General features: G+C 44.1%; 1 protein-coding gene and 1 long non-coding RNA gene across 5 annotated transcripts in view; one reads left to right on the top strand and one right to left on the bottom strand.

Annotated features, from left to right (window-relative positions):
• LOC309376982 overlaps nt 1-5,556 on the bottom strand; it is a 54,661-nt gene extending 49,105 nt beyond the window's left edge. The window contains exons 1-2 of one of the 3 annotated variants that reach the window (XR_014171331.1): nt 5,214-5,551; nt 541-609 (exon numbers count right to left, since the gene is read on the bottom strand). This is a non-coding gene — a long non-coding RNA (uncharacterized lncRNA). Of the gene's footprint in view, nt 1-540; nt 610-5,213 lie in introns of all 3 variants that reach the window. The other 2 variants (XR_014171332.1, XR_014171333.1) reach the window with 2 other exon arrangements.
• Nucleotides 1-20,359, top strand: part of PLEKHN1 (pleckstrin homology domain containing N1) — a 56,866-nt gene that overhangs the window by 5,473 nt on the left and 31,034 nt on the right. For both annotated transcript variants that reach the window (XM_081923600.1, XM_081923601.1), the window contains exons 2-3: nt 923-1,022; nt 19,642-19,788. In XM_081923600.1, the coding sequence (XP_081779726.1) occupies nt 923-1,022; nt 19,642-19,788 (247 nt within the window). The remainder of the gene's footprint in view (nt 1-922; nt 1,023-19,641; nt 19,789-20,359) is intronic.

Raw genomic sequence — 20,359 nt, forward strand, 5'->3', positions numbered from 1 at the left:
TGGTGGCTAATACCATATGTACACTACTTCCCAAATCAGTGGTAGCAGCACACTGGAAGTAATTGGAGTGTGGAGGTCAATTCATTTCAATGGGTCTGCTCTGTGTAAGACATGGTTGGATACAACCTTTAGGGCTGCACTGATTTGCTTGTTGGTGTAGTGTGTAGGAGAGAAATCACTTTTACTTATTTAGCTATCGTAGGTAACTTTTACAAACCAGTGCTGTTGTGCTCAGATCCTGCTTTTGGACTTCCCATAGGCATCTGGTTGGCCTCTGTGAGAACAGGATGCTGGACTAGATAGGCCTCTGGCCTGATGCAGCAGATTCTTATTTGTTTTGGGGTATCCATGTGTGGGTGTGGGTGTTTGCGCCCTGCAGCGATAGTTGCAACAGTGGCCTTGAGAAAGAGATTCTGAGGCAGAACATGGGGCCTGTTTCAATCCCCATCATCTCCAGGAAGGCTGGGGGGGAAATGTCTGAAAACCCTGGAGAGCTGCTGCCACTTAGTGTAGACAATATTGAGCTTTCATACTACTTACGTTAAAGTTGCATCATCTTCAAACTCATGTGTTCTGAGAGAGCGAGCATTCCTCATTTCTTTTAGAGAACTGTGAAGAAGAAAAAGGATTACCTTAACTCTCTCCTTGGGAAAGACAGAATCCTTTGACCATCCATGATGAGGAATGAGAACGAACGAAGCATTCCTTTGTGGAAGGACAAATGAAACAAAGCCAAAAAAAAAAAAATGCCAAGGAGAAATTCGCTAAGCCTAAATGTTATTGATGGCCAGCTGTTCATTAGGTCCGGACACTTAAAAGCCTTGTGATAAAAGTTGCTAATTCCACCCTGATGCGTTGCTGATTTGATTTGTTTGCTTGCTTTGATCTCGCCTGACTCTTTTTTTTTTTAATTGCTTTTCAGACAAGAGAGCAAAAAAAAGCTAGCCAGCCTTTTTGGTTTTGAACCAGGACAAGAGAGGGATGTTACTTCAGACAAGATACTCCAATATATTCCTGGCCAGGTAAGTGCTCTGAGATCTATGGTGATCTTAATTTGAATAATGGTGGTGGCATTTCTGCTATCCAATGTTTTGTGTGTCTTCAGGCCCTCTTTTAATCTTGGACATCCTGAGGTGAGATAAGTGACTATTGTATTCCGTTTACAGAGGAGAAACTGAGGTTGTGATAGGGCCTTGAGCAAGGCCACTCACTGAGTTTGTGGCTGAGGAGATGCAATTTGTAAGCACAAATCCTCAACCCGCAAATAAAATTGCTTCTGCACGCTGTAACACAGTCTGGTTTAAACTAGTTAAGCCAGCCTGGTTTAAACAGATTTTCATGCTGTGCCCCAATGAGTTTTTGGAAATGGAAGAAATGGCATGTCTGTTTTAAGGATAGTTAACAGCCTTGTCAAACTACAGTTCCCAGAGGTCTTAAGGAGGAAAGCTACAGCTGACTTTTAGGACGTCTAAAAACACCATAATCATCATTACCATACCTTTATTTTAATTATCAGGGTTCTTCTTCTACGGATGACAGTCTTTAGAATTGTTTCACTGTGAAAGTTGCAGCATGACTGCTGGCCAGCCAGTGGGCCCGCTATTGTCATCATGACGCACAAGAGCTTTTAATTACCCATGATTAAAAAATAAAACAAATTAGCCAGCCCACAGTCAATATTTCCCTGCCCTGAGCCTTTTTAAACAAGAATTCAGAATGGGGATCAGGGCTGTATACATTTAAAGCAAACTCCCCCTCACCCAGACAAAAGAATCCTGGGAACCATAGTTTACCTTCACAGAGTTACAACTCCCAGCACCTTTAACAAACTGCAGTTCCTGGTATTTGAGGGTGTGCTTTAAATGTGTAGAGGTGTGTGTGCAGCCCAGATCCCTTCTCCATTGAGGAATGTTTGCTTGTTCTCATGCTGTATTTCCCTGGGTGGAGATGGTGACAGAGCCCTGTCACCAACCTGTATATCTGGAGTTATGACTAGAAAAAGGTGGGGAGGAAGGGATTGTGCTGCTCTCCCTGTTCTTTTGAGAAAGCAGGAAGCTAGTTGATGGATTAGGCTGATTCATCCTTCCCAGGGTGCAAAACTTGGTAATTCTGTAACGCACACAGATGGCTCCACATGAGACGTACCTAGGGTCCCTTGTGCCCTTGGCCAAGTAGCTGTATCAGCGGCAGTGCCGCACCCCCACCCCCCCAAAAAAGTCACTTTACTGCAATGGCCAAGAAGCCAAGGCAGGGTCAGATAGGGCTTCTGGAAATGTTGGATCAAACTCACAAGTAGATTTTACTGCCACCTTTTCCCTCACCCTCATATTTGTGCTGGGAGCAGTTTTGTTTGTCCTCCCTTAATGCTCTCTTTCCACTTTGACTGTAAACGCTGCCCTTGCAAAAATATTACCAATGTCTGTTTTGTTAGGGGAAACATTGAGCCAGTGGCATAGCGTGGGTTGTCAGCACCCGGGGCAAGGCAAGTAATTTGCGCCCCCCCCAACCCTTGGATTTTAGCAGGGGGCAGAGAGCTGCGAGTGCGAGCGCGTCCCCCCCCCAGATGTTGCACCCGGCCCTCCCGCACCCCCCACGCTACGCCACTGCATTGAGCTAGGCCTTGTGGGATGCACACAAGAGACAACCACTCCATGCAGTTAGAGCATATTCAAAGTACATGGCTTCGTCCCCACAGAATCATGGGTGATGTATTTTATTAAGGGTGCTGGGAACTGTAGTTCTGTGAGAGACGAACTTCAGTTCCCAGCCTTCTTTGGTGGAAATCATGCACTTGAAACATGCAACGTGGATGTTAATCTACTAGGTGAACTACTTTTCGTACACACACAAGGCAGATGTGTCCAGCCTCCTCTCCTGCCCCACTGAAGTGCTTTTTTCTGTGACACGGTGACGCTGCCATCACAATGAAGTAGCCTTTTGCCTGGAGTCTTTAATTTCCATGTTTTGTAGGCCATAGTCAACGTCTTCAAAGGGGTGAGACCCATCCCAAGCTAAGAGATGGCTTGAGCTGAAAGCCCCATCAATTTGCTGTGTGGGGATACGCTTACATGTTTTGAAAGGAGTAGCATTTATATGCAATAATTAGCATCTATAGTGCTTTAGAGAGTTTAAAGAGCTTTACATACTATAGATTGCTCAGGAATTCCACAACAACATTCAAAATGAGGTGCCTGTACTCTGCCTATAATGCAGATGGAAGTGGGGCCCGAGGTGGACATTTATTTATTGCATTTATATCCCATCTTTCCTCCAGGGAGCTCAAGGTGGTATAGATGGTTCTGCCTCTCTTTCATTTTATCCTCACAGCGACTCTGTGAGGTAAGTTAGGCTTAGAAACAATTACAGGCCCAGGGAGTTTCATGACTGGGATTTGAACTGTGGTCTCCCAGGTCCTGATCGAACACTCCCAACTACTGTACCACGCAGGCTCTCAAAATGAGTGAGAGACCCTGTTGGCATATTACACCCGTGTTCCAAGATCTCCACTGGTTGCCAGTTTGTTACCGGGCCAAATTCAAGGTGCTGCTCTTGAAATATTTATGTTTGTTTTATTTATTTATTAAATTTGTACGCTGCCTTTCATCCATAGATCTCTGAGTGGTTTGCGACATTAAAAATAAAACATAAAAGCACAAAATACCTAATAAAAAAGGGGGGAAGAGAGGAAAACCCACAAGTCAATAACCCACCTCCCCTCAACACTTCAGGAACAGTTTTACTTCCATAGGTGCCTGCTTGCACAGCCACAAATGCTGTATAATGTTACAAGGTATATAACATTATACAGCATGGGGGGGCACCTAGTCTTTGGTCTCCTTGCCCATTAACATACCATACTGTGTTTGACGCCTGCTAAAAACGTTTAGGCAAACCTGCCCAGATATGTACATTTGCTGTTTTGAAATTGGTTGGCTTTATTTATATTTTGACCATGTTAATATGTCTACTTGTTTTGACAGTTTGATTTTATCTATATTTTCTTATGGATATTTTATATTGTTTTATGCAAACTGCTTAGAGGGTTTATTATTATTATTAAGCAATATATACATTTTATCAAATAAAAATAAATATGTGTGAATTGAATAGGAACTTCGGTCTTTTAAATACTGTCATGAGATCATTAAGGATTCTGCCTTGCATCCCTTAACCTTAATCTGTAGAGTGTTGTGGCTGGTTGTTGTAGGCCACTTACATGTGCACGCATGTACGCATAAACACACATGTGCACACTGTTAAGAACACAAGACCCTCCTGGATTATGCCAATGGCCCATCTAGTCCAGCATCCTATTCTCACGGTGGCCAGCCAGATGCCTATAGCCCAGAGTACGGTGGTCATTTATTTTGAATAACTTACATGGAGTACCATGATGGGTCAAATGATGTTTTATATCAGGCATAGGCAAACTCGGTCCTACAGATGTTTTGGGACTACAACTCCCATCATCCCTAGCTAACAGGACCAGTGGTCAGGGATGATGGGAGTTGTAGTCCCAAAACATCTGGAGAGATGAGTTAGCCTATGCCTGGTTTACATTGCCTATAGCTGCAATCTTCTGTGCATTTACCCTGTAAAGGCTCATTCAGGCATCCTTTTTATTCTGTGTTTATGATTATTTGTGCTCACGAGGCTATTGGGGCAGTCCTACACTATCCCACATTAAATACTGCTTCTGTCTGCAAAAGGTTTGGGGGCAGGCATAGTGCTTCATTTCCACTCCTGTACCTTTCTGCTGAAATCCTGTAACTTTTAACTCCATAAATGTTCTGTATGAGTTTTCATCACACGTCTGTTGCGCTATAGCCCCTCTAGACAGCAATAATGTTGTAGTGTTGCAGAACAACTGATAAATGGGGATAAATACACCAATGACACATTGCAGAATGCACCCGCAATAAAATATCAGTCTGGAGTTGCTCCAAGGCCCTCGAAAATAGTGGGACTTGCTTCTGGAGAAAAATCGATACGATTGTGCTGTAATGGAGGAGTTAATGTTGGTGCTCATGTCGACTCTCTCATGCCACACATTAGCTACAGCAGTTGTAGTAAACCTGCAACTCCACCAGTAACAAACAATTGCGTATATGAGGGTTATATATACTATCAGTGAGATTGTGAAAGGATGACAGGGTTCTTAATATCAGGTGATATTGTGTGTGCCTGAGGCAGAGAAAGATAGAGTGAATTACCTTTGGCAAAGGCAGAAATTCGGGCCCATAGCAGTTGGGTGCCTTGACCAATGTCAACCACTTCCTGTCTTGCTGCATTTCCCAAGCACAGTGGCGCATGCCCTGGGGCAAAAACAACATTGACTCTGAGGAAGGAAGAGAAGTTTAGATAATATTTGTTATCTCCACCACACTTTTTAAAAAATATGTCTTCAAGGAGACGCTTAATTCAGAGCCCCCACCCCTTGTGACGCAATAGCCTGTCCAAAGTTGACATGGTGGCCATCCGTGGTGATTAAAGTATAAGTCATTGGATTCTCCGTTCTAGCTAAGGTCTGAGGGAGTTTACGGTAATTTTTAACTAGCCTCACCTATAGCTGAGGCGGAGCAAAGCGAGACATGTCGGTGCGTGTCTTGCTCGATCAGCCCCCAGCTAGGAACTGGGCTTCAAAATTCTCTCTCTCTCTCTTTCTCGTGTGAGGTGCTGAGAGAAACCCAAAATGATCAAAACCTCCGCTTGGAGCAGTGGGGGGGCATGAATGAGTGTCTGTGAGAAATACAAACAGCCCAGAGGGGTGGAAATACTGCTGAGTGATGATAAAGGGAGTGAAAAAACCCCCAAACTCTGGTTTCTTCCTATTTAGGCCACCAGCCAAATGTCTTCTGCCTGAAGGCCCTTGATAATATTCCATTAATGTGTGTGTGTGTGTGTGTGTGTGTGTGTGTGTGTGTGTGTGTAGGAGGTTAGCGCTTTGTACATTTTTGGTACAGTGAGCAAGTTCTGCATTCATTGTATTCAACGCTAGTCCTATTCAGAAGTGAAACCACTGGAATGAATTTCAATAGGTCTACTCTGAGTAGGACTGTGCCATACACATGTGCCCACTCAACCACTTCAGTTGTCTATAGGTGCCACATACGGTAATACCCATTTTGCATTTGTAAGAACTTGATTGTTTAGTGCGGCAGCACATGGGCATAGCTGGGGGGGAGGGGAGAGGAAGTTGCAGCTCCCCCCAAATCAGTAAAATATCAATAAAAATACATAGTTAACTGAGGTTCTGCCCCTCCAAATCTTGGCTATGCCCTACACTTAGGAACTCCTTGCTTATTGAGATCAAACGGGCGTCTCCACTGTACTCTTTTTGGCACCTGCTGCAAACATTCCTGTTTTGATGAACCCGCCCAAATGCTTAGAAGGTTGAGGTAATTTTAATCTGTTTTAGCGTTTTAACTTTTGCGCTTTTAAAGGTATGCCTGTGGTCCCCCCCCCCTTGATTTTATTGTTTTATCTCTTTGAAAACAGCTTTGAGGGTTTGTTTGTTTTTTACACTCAAGCGGTGCATACATGAAATAAATAAAATAGATTTTAAGTGCTCTTATATCACTAGGGACGCAGGTAGCGCTGTGGGTTAAACCACAGAGCCTAGGACTTGCCGATCAGAAGGTCGGCGGTTCGAATCCCCACGACGGGGTGAGCTCCCGTTGCTCGGTCTCTGCTCCTGCCAACCTAGCAGTTTGAAAGTACATCAAAGTGCAAGTAGATAAATAGGTACCACTCTGGCGGGAAGGTAAACGGCGTTTCTGTGTGCTGCTCTGCTAAGCGGCTTAGTCATGCTGGCCACATGACCCAGAAGCTGTACCCCGGCTCCCTCGGCCAATAAAGCGAGATGAGCGTCGCAACCCCAGAGTCGGCCACGACTGGACCTAATGGTCAGGGGTCCTTTACCTTTATATATCACTTTAAGTAATTATGTCGTTCCCAAGAACCATAGCGTGCTGAGAGTTGTGAGGAGACCCCCTGTTTCCCTCACAGACCTACAATTCCGAGAGTTCCATGGGAAGAGGGATCAATTGTTAAGCCACTCTGGGAACTGTAGTTCTGTGAGGGCGATGGGGGATTTCCTCACACCTCTTAGTGCCCTTAACAAAACACAGTTCCCAGGCTTCTTGGATGGAATGGCAATGCCTGTTTAAAGAGTTATGGGGCCTTAGTCGGGTACAACCTATTAGATGAATTCTGGAAGATTCAGGACAGGCAAAAGAAAGTGCTTTTTCACACAGCATGTAGTTAAATTATGGAACTATATACCCTGTGATACAGCAGGAGTGGCCAGTTTGTGACCTTCCAGATGGGCAGCATGTAATAATAATGATTTTTTTGCTGGAGTATGCCTTCCATCGTCGCTGACCATTGGCCCTGCTGGCTGAGGCTGATGGGAGTTTTGCAGCCCAACAACACCTGGAGGTCCACACAGGTTCCCCATCCCTGCCTTCACATATTAACATTGAGAGCTTGAGGTTATTCATCTGTTTCCCACATACCTTTGGTATTGTCTTTCTTTACCCCCTGCCTGGGTTATTCTGATAAGTGATGGAGCAGGAAATGACCTCAGATTTCCACTGATGGTGTTATGATTCACCAGTTAAGACACTACCTAGTGTGAAGGTGCCTCTCTCTGTGTGTGAATTAGATATTGCTGCGATCAATTTGCATTAGGCAAATTGAGATAAATTATCTCAACTGATATTGGAATTCCCCCCTCTTTCCGCCGTTTATTTACCCATTTGTGATGCAAACTGCTAGAAGTAGTGCTATTATGAGAAGATTTCCAGAGGGTTAACTGCGTAAGCCTCCTGCAATGAAAACAATCAAAAGAGTATTGTGGCACCTTTTAACAAAGGTATTGTGGCACAAGCTTTTGTGGTCTGAGCATCTGACAAAACTGTTTGAATGCACAAAAGTAGGTGTTTTAATATATTTATGAAGTCTCTTTAAGGTGCCATAAGACAACTTGGTGTTTTTACTGATGTGAGGGTTCAGCTTGACTGGAATTTTGTGAGAATTCCAGAACCATTTTTTTATTTCATTTTTAAGAACACTTCACATCTCTCACTTTTGTATTTTTTGTATATATTGTAAGCTGCCTTGAGAACTTTCCAGTTGGTAAAGATACATAGGAAGCATTTCAAGCACTTGACTTCCCCTAAAGAATCCTGGGAAATGGGAACAGTACTTCTGGGCAGGGGGGTAAATTAGTTTCCAGTATTTTCGGGGGGGGGGTGCCATGTACTTTTAATGTATTGTGTGGATCTGATCTGACCTGACGATGGGTCCATCTAACTCTGACTGGCAACAATTGTCTGGGATGCTCGACTGGGTGCCTTCTCAGCCTTAGCTGGGTGCACTGGGGATTGAGCCTGAGACATTCAAATATTTTAAACAAATGTCATTTTTTTATCTTGCCTAATAGTTAGTATATCTTGGACTGATTGTGAGGGGAGGGCCCTGCTGCTCTTGATTCTTGAGTATGTCAGTGATACTAAGCCACTTACTTGCCTATACTGTTCACAATTCTTTTTGCCTGTTGAATCATTGAAAAACAAAAATGAGCCTTTCAGGGGATGCAGGATTTGTACTGTGAAACTAGACGCAGAAACGACGTGCAGAACCGGCTGACAAAGCAAAAGATGTTTCTGGAATGAATCACAATTATTTCATCATCCCATGTGAACAAGATTGTATAGTATCTGTGCAATTTGCCCAGTGTAATTATTCTACACCTCAGGAGTTCTCGAACACAGAAGACATTAAAGGGCAAAGGCTGGCCCATTGCGGGAATAATTCCTACCACCCCTACATTTTCATTGGCACACTATTCTTGCCATTGCCTGCTTAAATGTGGCAATGGAGCTTCTGGGATGCACCAATCCAGGAACTAAACTTTATAGACCCATTCGCACCAACCATTCTTACTCGGATTTCTGCTATTCCAATTGAGACATACAGTAATCTGAAGCTGCAATCAGGTTTAGTGAGTTAGTAGGATGTTGGTGGTGGTTTGCGTAAAGCGAGTTGGCTTGGAAAGCCTGGGAACGTGGGGGAAGATGAAAATCTGGGTTGCCACTTAATGCCCAGAAGGGCGTCTAATTAAATTTGGGTGTGTGGCTGATTGTAGTAACACACAAAATAAGTAGCATGCTGGGGTGTGTGGGAGCAGGTGGAAGGGGCCGTTTTAAAATATGAATCCAAGTTATTCTCTTGAAAGAGAGCTAGATGTTTTCTTACTTCTTTTGCCAGCACTGAATATGGTGCCTTCAGCAAAGTGCTGCCCTGCAGATGTTTTGGACTCCAAAACATCTATACTGCGATATGTCAGTTTATAATCCTATATACCCACTTAAGTGCCAGAAAGCCCCATTGAACTCAATGGGATTTTCTTTTGAGTAGATTTGCATAGGATTATGTGTGATTAATTATAAAAAGGATTCACCAACAGAGGAGGTTACTTGCTGTGTCTCTGTGTGATTTACTGCAGTGGCCTTTTCTCCTCCTAATCAGCCTTCACTGTGCATATGTGATAACTGCTCTGTTTTGGGTGTGATTGTGGTCATTTGGTCACTCCTGACACAGCAGAATTGTTTGCCTTCAGAGGAGATCCTGCCAGAACCATACAGAAGCCCAGTCGTTCATACTGTTACACAAATCTTTTCAGGTATACGAGTGGAGACATGTGCCTCCACATATAACCCAAAATTGTGAATTTAATGAAGAAACACTGTGGTATACTTTTGTGGCCACATGTATCTGAACCTCAGAGTATACATGATGTTCTAATTATGGGTTCTGACCCTTTTGGACAGCTTTGTTCTTCTACAGCAGAGAAAGTGGAACACATCAGCCTGTGACTGTGCTAATGAAAGGTTACCCTTGATAATTAAGCACTGAGAAACTTTAGGTTAAATGTTTCTGTCTGAGGCTTGCATGTGCAATAAATTCCATTCTTGGTCCTGCCTTTGCTCTTCCCTGATCTCTGGGCCCACCAAGAGCCTAAAATGATAAGATGGTTCTCAGTTGCTGTTGCTTTTGAAGTTACGTTTGTGCCTCCTCAGGCCACAGCTCTGATATGGTAGCAGGAACTTATGTACACCCCAGCATTGTTTTGGCGTTTTTAAACAGGAAAAAGGTACAAATGGTATCACTTGGGAGAGTCCTGAAAATCACAGCTGTAGATCTGGAATCAGCCCTCCTACACATGACGAGTGAACACCTGCAGCTTTGACACAGCATGAAAAGCAGTAACTGATATAACTCTAGAACTTCCAATGAAGCCGAATGTTGAAAGTTTCAGGACAGGCAAAAGAAAGCACTTCTTTACGCAGTGTGTAGTTTAACTATGGAATTCACTGCCACAAGAATAGTGATGGACACCGATTTGGGTGGCTTTAAAAGAAGATAATCTGTGCATGCACCATACATTTAAAGCATGCACACCCCTGTAAAGAATCTTTGGAACTGTAGTTTACCCCTCAAAAGCTAAAGTTCCCAGCACCCTTGACAAACTATATTTCCTGGGATTATTTGAGTGTGGGGGGGGAGTGCTTTAAATGTATGGCGTACATGCAGCCTTGGACAAATACACGGAGAACAAGGCTATCTGTTGCCACTGGACACAATGGCTGTATTCCACCTCTGCTTTCAGAGGCAATATGCTAGGACTCACAGTATGCTAGGACTCGCAAGTGAAGAGTGCGTTGTTACACTCTGGTCTTGCATCTGATTGGCCTCATTGAGAACAGGTTGTGGGACTAGATGGGCCACTGGCCTGATTCAGCAGGCTGTTTCTTCAGGGCTCCTCTTATGTTCTTAATTTGGATAATCAGACGTACTAATTATAACCTTAAGGCTGGGGACAATGCAGCACAGGACAATAGGATGCCAGTGGTGGTTGCGCAAGTGGTGCAGATTGCAGGGTGCTATGCCTCTGTTTCAGTGTTGAACCATGGAAAATACTCGAATGAAAAGCACATCCTCGGTGACGAGGAGATGGACATTACTATAACTGTTTATCTTTAGGATGAGTGCACTGTGTGTGTGGCAGGAGAGCTTTCAGAGTGTAAAGACCCCTGGGGGGAGAGCGCAGCTCGTCTGTGCAGAGAGAGGGGAGCGCATTGCCTTCTCCTCTGTGGAATTTCAAGTTTGTGAGGGCTGAGCCCCTGAGAGGTCAATAGAGGGTGAGTTTCACTCTCACAGTGCAGAGCAGGATGGAATGTTGGAAGCTACATTAGATGTCCACCTTCTTCTCCCTCAGGTGGTTAACCTCTGTCTCAGCTGTACCACTTCAAGATGCTAGTGGGGGATTTCCTTCACAATAATTTCCCTGCACATAGAAAATGAGTCCTTGAAAGAAGGGTCCCAATGCAAGATTTTCTCTGACATTCCAGGTTTTGCTGAACTTTTCTGTTCAGTCATGGGAAACCTGACCTCCAGTCTGTAACCTCAGTAAGAATTAGGCCATTCATCTAGATAAAGGATGGAGAACCTCATTCCCAGAGTTCAAATGTAGCCTTCCTACCTTCTCTGTCCGTCCCTTGGAACTTTACCCAGGCTCTCCTTGGGTTGCATCCCTCACTGGCCTTGCTTTGCACTCTCCCTGAGTGTTTTTGCCTGGCTGCAATGCACCCTGGAACTCTGATCATGCATCTTATGTGGCTGGACGGAGGATAGCGAGGGTTGTGTGAGTGTGCGTGGAAACTGCACAAAGGTTGGAAACTCAAGGCAGTAGAAATATAAGATGATTGGAACCCCACTGAACTTGAAGCATGGGAAGCCCCAACAAAAAATTATAATTTGGCAGAATATTTGGACTATATGATATGTATTTGTATAATTTGGAATACTTAATGTGATTTGATTGGATTGTTAAAATGGAAAATTTAATAAAAATTATTTTTGTTAAAAAAAAGGAAACTTCACGAAGGTGAAATTTGCATTCATTGCTCCACCTACTTTTGCCTCTGACCCCTCTCACCACTTGCATGTGGCTCCAAAAAGGTTGCCCAGAGGGGAATGTGGCTCTTAGTGTGAAAAGGGTTCCCCATCCCTGCTATAGATATGTCAGTTTAGCTGCTGTTCAGTATATTAGAATCTCTTCTGTTAAGATTCCTTGCATTGCAGGGGGTCGGACTAGATGACCCTTGGGGTGCCTTCCAACTCTACAATTCTGTGATTCTGGATTTGCTCCTTCATGTTTTTCTCCTGCCTTTCCTGGGATATCTGGATAGCACCATCCTCTGAGGTAACTTAGGGTGAGAGAGGGCGATTCACCTAAGCCGACTGAGAGCTCATCCACACTTCATTTTGTGCCACATTTCTAGACACAGGTCTGGGCTTCCCAGGTCCGTGTTTAAGCTTTTATTTTTGTCCTGGCACTTCCCCCAGGAAAGGCCACATTTTACCTGTCAATTGGAGCAAACAGCAATGCACGGAAAACCAATTGCCGTTTGCTCTGATTTAGCAGTAAAATGTGGTTTTGCCCTGGAGAAAACGCCAGGACCAAAACAAAACAAAAAACGCCTAGAAAGTGCAAAGCAAAGGTGAGTGTGGATGAGCCTTGAGTGAACTTTGAGACTCAGCAAAGATTTAGAAGCTCGGTTTCCTACAACCAAACAGTTCCCCAAAATTGCAGTTGGCGGCGGTTGCCCCAATATCTCTTTTATCTGGGAAAACCTCCCTGCCAGTTGAGCCTTTGTGTTCACAACAGCTTTGTCCTGACTGGCTTGCACCCCCCCCCCTTATCTGTCTCAGGGTTGGCAGGTGATCAATAACCCAGCAGCAAATATTTAATCTCTTTCTCCTCACTTTAATTGCCCCTCGGTGAAATCGTTAATTGTCGCTTAGCAGTTCCCATCTCCAGATACATGCTCACTGATGCCCTGTAGATTCTAATCTGTCCCCCACAGGACAGCTTGAACGGAAAGGTAGCTAACTAACTCTCTCTTTCTCTGGTTATAAGGGCAGATATTCCTGGAGAAGAATTCAGTGTGATTCCAAAGCTTGCAATCCTTTCAGCAACAGAGGGCTGTTACACATTACTTCTTTTATATTTTGAATGGCTTTGGGGCAGCTGCCAGGCCTCAGTGTCTGGCAAAGCCTACCGCTGATGCTGTCCGAGCCTTTCTTCAAATCCCGCTGCCCGCCACTCTCACTGTTGACTGCTCACCATTTTAAATTTCCCACAATCCCTTTCATGAGCTTTAGGGCATTTCAGGACGTATAAAAGGTAGTTGCCTGGTGCTGATCAGAGGAGCCACGGCTCCAGTAACCACTACTAAGGAAACCCAGTAGACCCTCAAGTATGCAGCAGCCCTGACCCTGGGTCTTACTTCCAAGTAAATATGCACAGGATTGCACTATTTGTTTTTGCTTTGAGTTCTACCACCCACAGCAGTGGTAAATGTAAATTATGAATCAGTGGAAACTTGGTGTAGCAGAGATGCATAAGCTTCTGGCTTTCATCTACTGCATACAGTATTTTGAAAATACTATATATCTTTGTTTGCTGTGCATTCAGACACCTCTTAAGATATTGTAACCAGATTTTGCATTATGGCTCCTGAGGTCAAGGAGCAGATTTTCATCTGTGTTTGGACACAGTTGGATGATGTTTGAATCAAGATGGTGGAGTGATCCTTTCAAAAGTGCACTGGTTTTAACCACTGATCTTTCGGTTTCTTACAATTCCAAAGTGACACCAGGTTTCTTCAGTGAAGAAGTAACATATGGGCCTTAATTAAGCCTCGGAATTCAGTGTTGGGATTTATGCTTGGAGCATGAGAGGTGATAATAAAGTGCACCTCTGAACATGTCCAGATTCTCTTACCACTTAGTTCAAGAAGCACCTCCCTGGCAGCTTGAGTGAGGAGCAAGGCCCTTGAAATTAAGAGAAGCTTGCAGCCACCTCGCTTTTTAGTAACATGTGAGCTGACCCTTAGAAAGCTTCCAATTGTATGAGGAGTAGCTCTGGCTCCACATCTAGACGTGTTCATTGAGGATTTATCCTGGTTTGCTTGCACTTAAGTCTTCAGGGAGGTTAGACAACACTGGCTATTTATAGAGCATTCATTCCAATTTGTTTGTGCAGAGGTTAGACAACACTACATAAAGCAAATGTTATCCCACACTTCCTCATCACTTTCCTGATTGGGAGGGATTGAATCCAGCCTAAAAGCAATAACTGTCTGGAAGCACTCAGTGATGCTCAAAGGCCAGCAACCTTCGGCATTGATAGAAGTTGACCTAGTAGCAAAAGATAACGTATGCCTCTTGCATTCTTGCTTGAGCTACCTTCCATACCTTAGGAGGTCCTAAGGCATAGATATATGTTTTCTACCATACCACCAAATCCTGCAGCCCAAAGGATGTTATCTGTCCGTAGGCTTTCGATGTCTTGATCCAATTAGGCCCAGCTAATGTCAGAGAAACCCAAGATAAAAAGGGCTTGTGGGTAATTAGCACCAGTTAACTGGTTCCTCTCTAGCTGTTGACGGGTCTCTGAAGTGGCTGTTGCAGAGAGGTGAAGGCCCATTCCTGAGAAGTGAGCTAACCAAAGCACCACCCAGGGCAATGTTGGTCTGGCTAATAACTGCTGAGCCTTCATCTATCAAGGGGGCTCATGCAGCTGTCTCTGTTGGCACCAGTTATTAGAAAGCAGGCATATATGGATTAGAACTGGCTAACTTCAGCGGGGACCTGCCCTGCCTGGATTGTGCTATCTGCCTGCCACTTGATCCCACACTCTCCTTCAGGCTGCAAAAGACTTTTCCCTTTTTGAAGCTAGGACTTTAGTTGGTGCTTTTACTTAGCTTCACTGCATGCGTTTGACGGAGGGGAAGGGAGTACAGTACTGATGCTTTCTGACAAGGGAAGATGGACGACAGCTGAAAGCTGTACAACAAGAAGCATCTTTGTCCTCAGTCCTGGATAAACAGGTTTTGCAGGCTCTTCAAAAACCTCCCCAACCTGTTTGATCAGAGTCACCTGTGGGTCAAAAATGAATGTGTATGTATGCTGAAGAAAAGGATGACTTCTTAAAAACCATCCATTTCTCCACAGGCCTCTTTTGGTTACTGGGAGAAGAGAATGAGAGACTAAATGAGCCACTGGCTTGACCCAGCAGGGCTTTTCTTGTGTTCCGCTTGTGTTCTTGGAAACAAAACAAAAAGCTGCTAATTGAGTCCGCATTTGCCCAAACAGTGGCCATCAGCACTGAGTGTCTGTGAAAACATTATTCAAGGAGGGATTTAAATTCTGAGTTGTTCGTAACCTTAGTGCTTGCAAGCAAACACAAGACGAGATGGTAAAGCTCTGTCTGGACTGTACCATGTTAGACTGGTGGGACCCCCCATGATCAAATATAGCTCAGAGGTAAGAGTACCTGCTTTTTATGCAAAAGGTCCCAGCTTCAGTCCTTGACATCTCCCCCTCTAGAAACGCTGGAGAGCTGCTGCCAGTCAGTGTAGAATGTGTGAGCTAGATGGACCAGCGGCCTGAGAATACAAATCCCAATATATTAGGACAATATTCCTCCAGGAATTTTAAAAGTTGCTTTGATTTTATATAGGGCTGCTTCCAGGCTGTCTGTAGTTTGCGGGAGTGATTGAGTCACATACCAGAACTTCAGGTTTGCACATTCAACGTGGATTAAAGAGCTCTGGTGCTCTAGCACAACAAATAAATTTTTAAAAATTGCAACTCTTTTTGCTGTTTGAAAAGTGATGGAGAAATGCTTTGAAAAAGATGGATGAATAACTAATGGCAAGGGCATATAAACACCCAGCAAGTAAATCAGGATGAACATGGGATGAATGCTGCTTGCCGTATAACATCCCTGTAGACAAATCACCAGTAAACACCATATGTACATGTGTACACGTTACTGGCTTAAAGGGCAGCAAGATCATTGCCCCCTCAGTGTGTTTCACATTGCATTTGCATGTTGTCAAATGCATCAGTGCGGTTGAATGTTTTTCAACGTCACCCTCTTTTTGCCCATACCAGTGGGTGAAGAGATGGTGTGGATGTCTTCATATGGCTTCTGTTTTCAAATTGGATCAAATATGGTTGTGGGGGCATGTAAAGATTTAGCATATAAAGGCTAATGGGCATGTAAAGATTTGTGTCCAGGTTGAGAAGGAAAAGCAAGAGCTGTACAAGCAGCTGAGTTCAAAGAATTAGGAAGGGTGTGTGTGTACTTGCAGCTCAGCTGCAGGACTTGACTTTCACCCAAGTCTGGTAACCTCTACTTTTGGGGCTCAAATTAAGTTAGCACCTTCTTAAGCCACTTAGCTGGGTTAATCACAATGCTGGATGTGGAGGAGATTAGTCCTAGTTTGTTTTTAAGCCCCCTCATTGACTCCTCTCCAGGGTTGTAAGCAGAGAGTCCGGGTTGCAGTAATCAAACCTTAAATCCTTGGCTGGCATGGAGACTGTGCAACAAACACACACCCCAGACCACTTGTTCTTTAGGAAAGGCATCTGTGATGCATTTAGGGTTGCCAGCTTTTTTATTTCGAGAATGTTACCTCTCCCTTGATCTGGGCTGGCTCTTGGTTCTAGGGGGTTTGAGAAATTGGAACATAGGAAGTTGCCTTATTGGTCCATCTAGCTCAATGTTTCCCAGTCAGGGGCTATATATGCCACAGATGACAATCACATAAATAGGGGGCCACAGCAGGAGGCTAGGTGGTGACAGAGGGAAGTGAGAAGGGGAAAGGGAAAAAGCATTTTTAAAAACAAATCCTGATTGGCTGCCTATGGGGGGTGGCCCACCAGGGCCTAGCACTCCTTTCTGCCATGTGCATTTTCTTGGAGCAGTTTGTTTCCAGCGGGAAACGGTGATCGCTGAGGCTCCAGTTCTGACTGGTAGAGTCCGCGATCCAGAACCCCCAGGTCAGGTAAGTGTAGTGGTAGGGTGGCAATGGGTAGGGCTGGGTGAGCCAGTGCTGCTTGTTGCTTCCAATGCTGGGCCCGTTGGCAGCGTCTGCCCGGCTCTGCAAGGCGTGGGGTGAAATCCACCCCAGTACTCAGCCGAGTGGGGTCATCTGGTGCTGCTGACTTGCATCTAGTAAATAGCTGTCTACTCAGAAGAAAGCTGCACTGAGTTCAGTAGGCCTTACTCCCAGGTAAGGGTGTGTGGGGCTGTAGTGTTTTATCTAGGAAGCCAGGGCTCCTCCAGATGACAATATCTTTTCGTTGGTGAGGACCACTTGCTTTTTAAAATTCTCCCAGATAAGACAGAACTCCCTGTGTACCTTTTGGACTGTATCTGGAGGTTTACCTGTGTCAAATAACTGAGGTCAAATAAGTGTTGTTTAATTTTTATAATACATGGAAGATGGATCTCTCTCGCAAGGTTTTAGACTCTCCTTCCTTGGAGGTTTCTAAGCAGAGGTTGGATGGCCATCTGTCCTGGATGCTTTAGCTGAGTTTCCTACATTGCAGGGGGTTGCACTAGAAAGATGACCCTTGGCGTCCCCTCCAGCTCCATGATTCTGTTTTTCTGCTTCAACATGTAATGGTATTTTTTTTATAAATTATAAAAACTATAAATAAAACATCTTCTATTTACAAACACAACATTTAAATAGCTACCTTTCTGCTGGTAGGACGGGATTGCATGGGTGTAGCCAGGATTTTTGTTAGGGGGCAGAACCTCAGGTTTGTATTGATTTTTACTTATTGGGGGGCAGCTTGTCCCCTGCCTCCAGGCTACACCCATGGGGGGGCCATAGGAAGGAAACCAGGTCGGAAGGGGGCCACGGTCAGAAAAGGTTGGGGAACGCTGATCTAGCTCACTATGATCTGCACTGACTGACATCACATGAAACTAGCACCACGTGTGAAATTCAGTACAGTGGAACCTTGGGTTGCAGACGTAATCTGTGATGGAGGCACATCCGCAACCCACAGCATTCGTAACCTGCAGCACCGCATCTGTGCATATGCATGACATGATTTGGTGCTTCTGCGCATGCGTGAAGCTTGATTTAGCACTTCTGCACATGCACGAGTGGCAGTGGCGTAGCGTGGGTTGTCAGCACCTGGGGCAAGGCAAGTAATTTGCGCCCCCTAACCCATGAATTTGCACCCCCTAACCCGTGGATTTGCACCCCCTAACCCTAACCTCCAGATGTTGTGCCCGGTGCGGCCGGCCCCCCCTGCACCCCCCACGCTACGCCACTGACGAGTGGTGAAACTCAAACGTAAACCTTTCAGGTACTTCCGGGTTTCCCGCGGTCCACAACCCGAAAACACATAACCTGAAGCCTTTGTAACCCGAGGTACCACTGTCTTTGCAGTTCAGCAGGCAACACGTTAAAGAATGGAGTCCAGTGGTGTTTGGCTTTTAGACTCCTAACTGAAGGCCACATTCACACCACTTTAAGCAGTCATGGCTTCCCTCAAAGAATCCTTGTCAAGGGTACTGAGAGTTGCTGGGGGGGGGGTTCCCATTCCCGTCCCAAAGCTACAATTCCCAGAGTGGTTTAACAATCAGTCCCTCTTCATAGAGGACTTGGGGATGTAGCTCTGCGAGTGGAATAGGGAGTCTCCGAACAGCTCTCAGCACCCTTGGCAAGCTGTATTTTCCAGGATACTTTGGGGGAAGCCATGACTGTTTAAAATGGGATCATAGTGCTTTAAATGTACAGTTAGTTCTAAACTCAGTTTTACCAGTTGGGAAGCCAGTACAAAAAAGAAAAAGATTGCTGGTTCTTTTGGCCCCTTTCTTCCGTTTTCAAAAGCTTTTCGTTAAATTAAATCACCAAAAGAACTTATGCAACCCAACTGAGAAATAACATGAAATTACACGGCAATTAGCCAAAATAAAGTCATTATAAAAATAACAACCAAACATACATTTATTACCTGCTGTTAGTCTTATTATTTCATATGATTTAAATGCCGCTTGACTGTAGAAAAAAGCCTCAATGCAATTTACAGAAAGGATAAAGCAGTAAAAGCACCACTAAAAGTTTACAACCATAATTTAAAACATGAAGAAAGTTAAAACCACAGTAGATTAGAATAAAACAAATTAAAGCTCATATGAACTTTCTAAATATATGAGTAGGCTTGTCTAAATAAGAATGTCTATGCCATGTGCTGAAAAGAATACAGTGAAGGCACCTTGCCTGATATCAATAGGCAGGGAGTTCCAAAGGGTTGGTGCTGTCACACTAAAAAATAAATTCTTACAGATGAGGTGCAAGTATTATGTGGCGCTTATAAACATACCAATTCCATCCAGTACAGCATATTCCAGGGCAGGATACAGTATTAAAATTAGTTAAAACAAATTACATTCATAGGAAATAGTCACCAAAGAAAAAATTTGTGTCAAAACACATTGGGTCCTATTCCACTAACCTTTACTCACTGCAGGCCCATTAAAATTAATGGATCTCACTTTGTCATGTTCATTAATTTCAATGAGCCTACTCTGAGTAAAAGTTTGTTGAATGCCATCTTTTTTAAAAAAAAAAACCAAACCTGGCTGGTTCTTAAGGGTTTAATCTGTTGTGATGAACCATTTTTGACTTTTTAGTTATTATTATCTTAATAAAAATGCTATATTTCTAACCCTTTTTTTCTTTTTTCTTTTTGCAGAACCTCACCAACCAGGAAAATGAGAAGGAAAATTTTGACCAGCGTTTCCCAAACCTGTTCAAGAAGGGAAGGAGGAAGACTGTGGTGCGGAACCTGGGGAAGATTATCTATTACTCCAAGGTCAAGTTTAAATTTCAGCAGTGTCAGGTGAGTTCTGCAGAGGAGGAAAGGCAGATGCCAAAAGTTGCTTTGAGAGAAGTAACGCCAAGGCTGTGTAGATACAAGATTCTAAACTACACATGTACAGCACTATCGTGCCATTTTAAACAGCCATGGCTTCTTCCAAAGAATGATGGGAACTATAGCTTGTGCTGAGAGTTGCTAGGGTGCCCTTATTCTTATCACAGCGCTACAATTCTGAGTTGCCTGGGAAGAAGGATTGATTGCTAAACCACTCTGGGAGAGGAATGGAGTCTCCTAAGAACTCTCAGCACCCTTAGCAAATGACAGTTCCCAGAATACTTTGGAGGAGGCTATGATTGTTCGAGACTGCATAGTAATACAGCATATAATACAGATGGAGCCTAAATTTCTGAATGGCCAGTCTAGTGCCTGTTAGTTTATGATATTCTTGCAAAGGATGCAGGACTGTGTGGGCTTTGAATCTGATCCAGCAAGGCATTGCTTAAGCAGTGGTGCAGAATCAGGATCACTTAATCATGTAGGATGTCCTGAGCTGACCCTGTATGTTTAATACACACCATTGGGCCATTATTAT

Source organism: Podarcis melisellensis, assembly GCF_964234715.1.
Source record: "Podarcis melisellensis genome assembly, chromosome: 8".
In the NCBI taxonomy this organism is placed as follows: Eukaryota; Metazoa; Chordata; class Lepidosauria; order Squamata; family Lacertidae; genus Podarcis; species Podarcis melisellensis.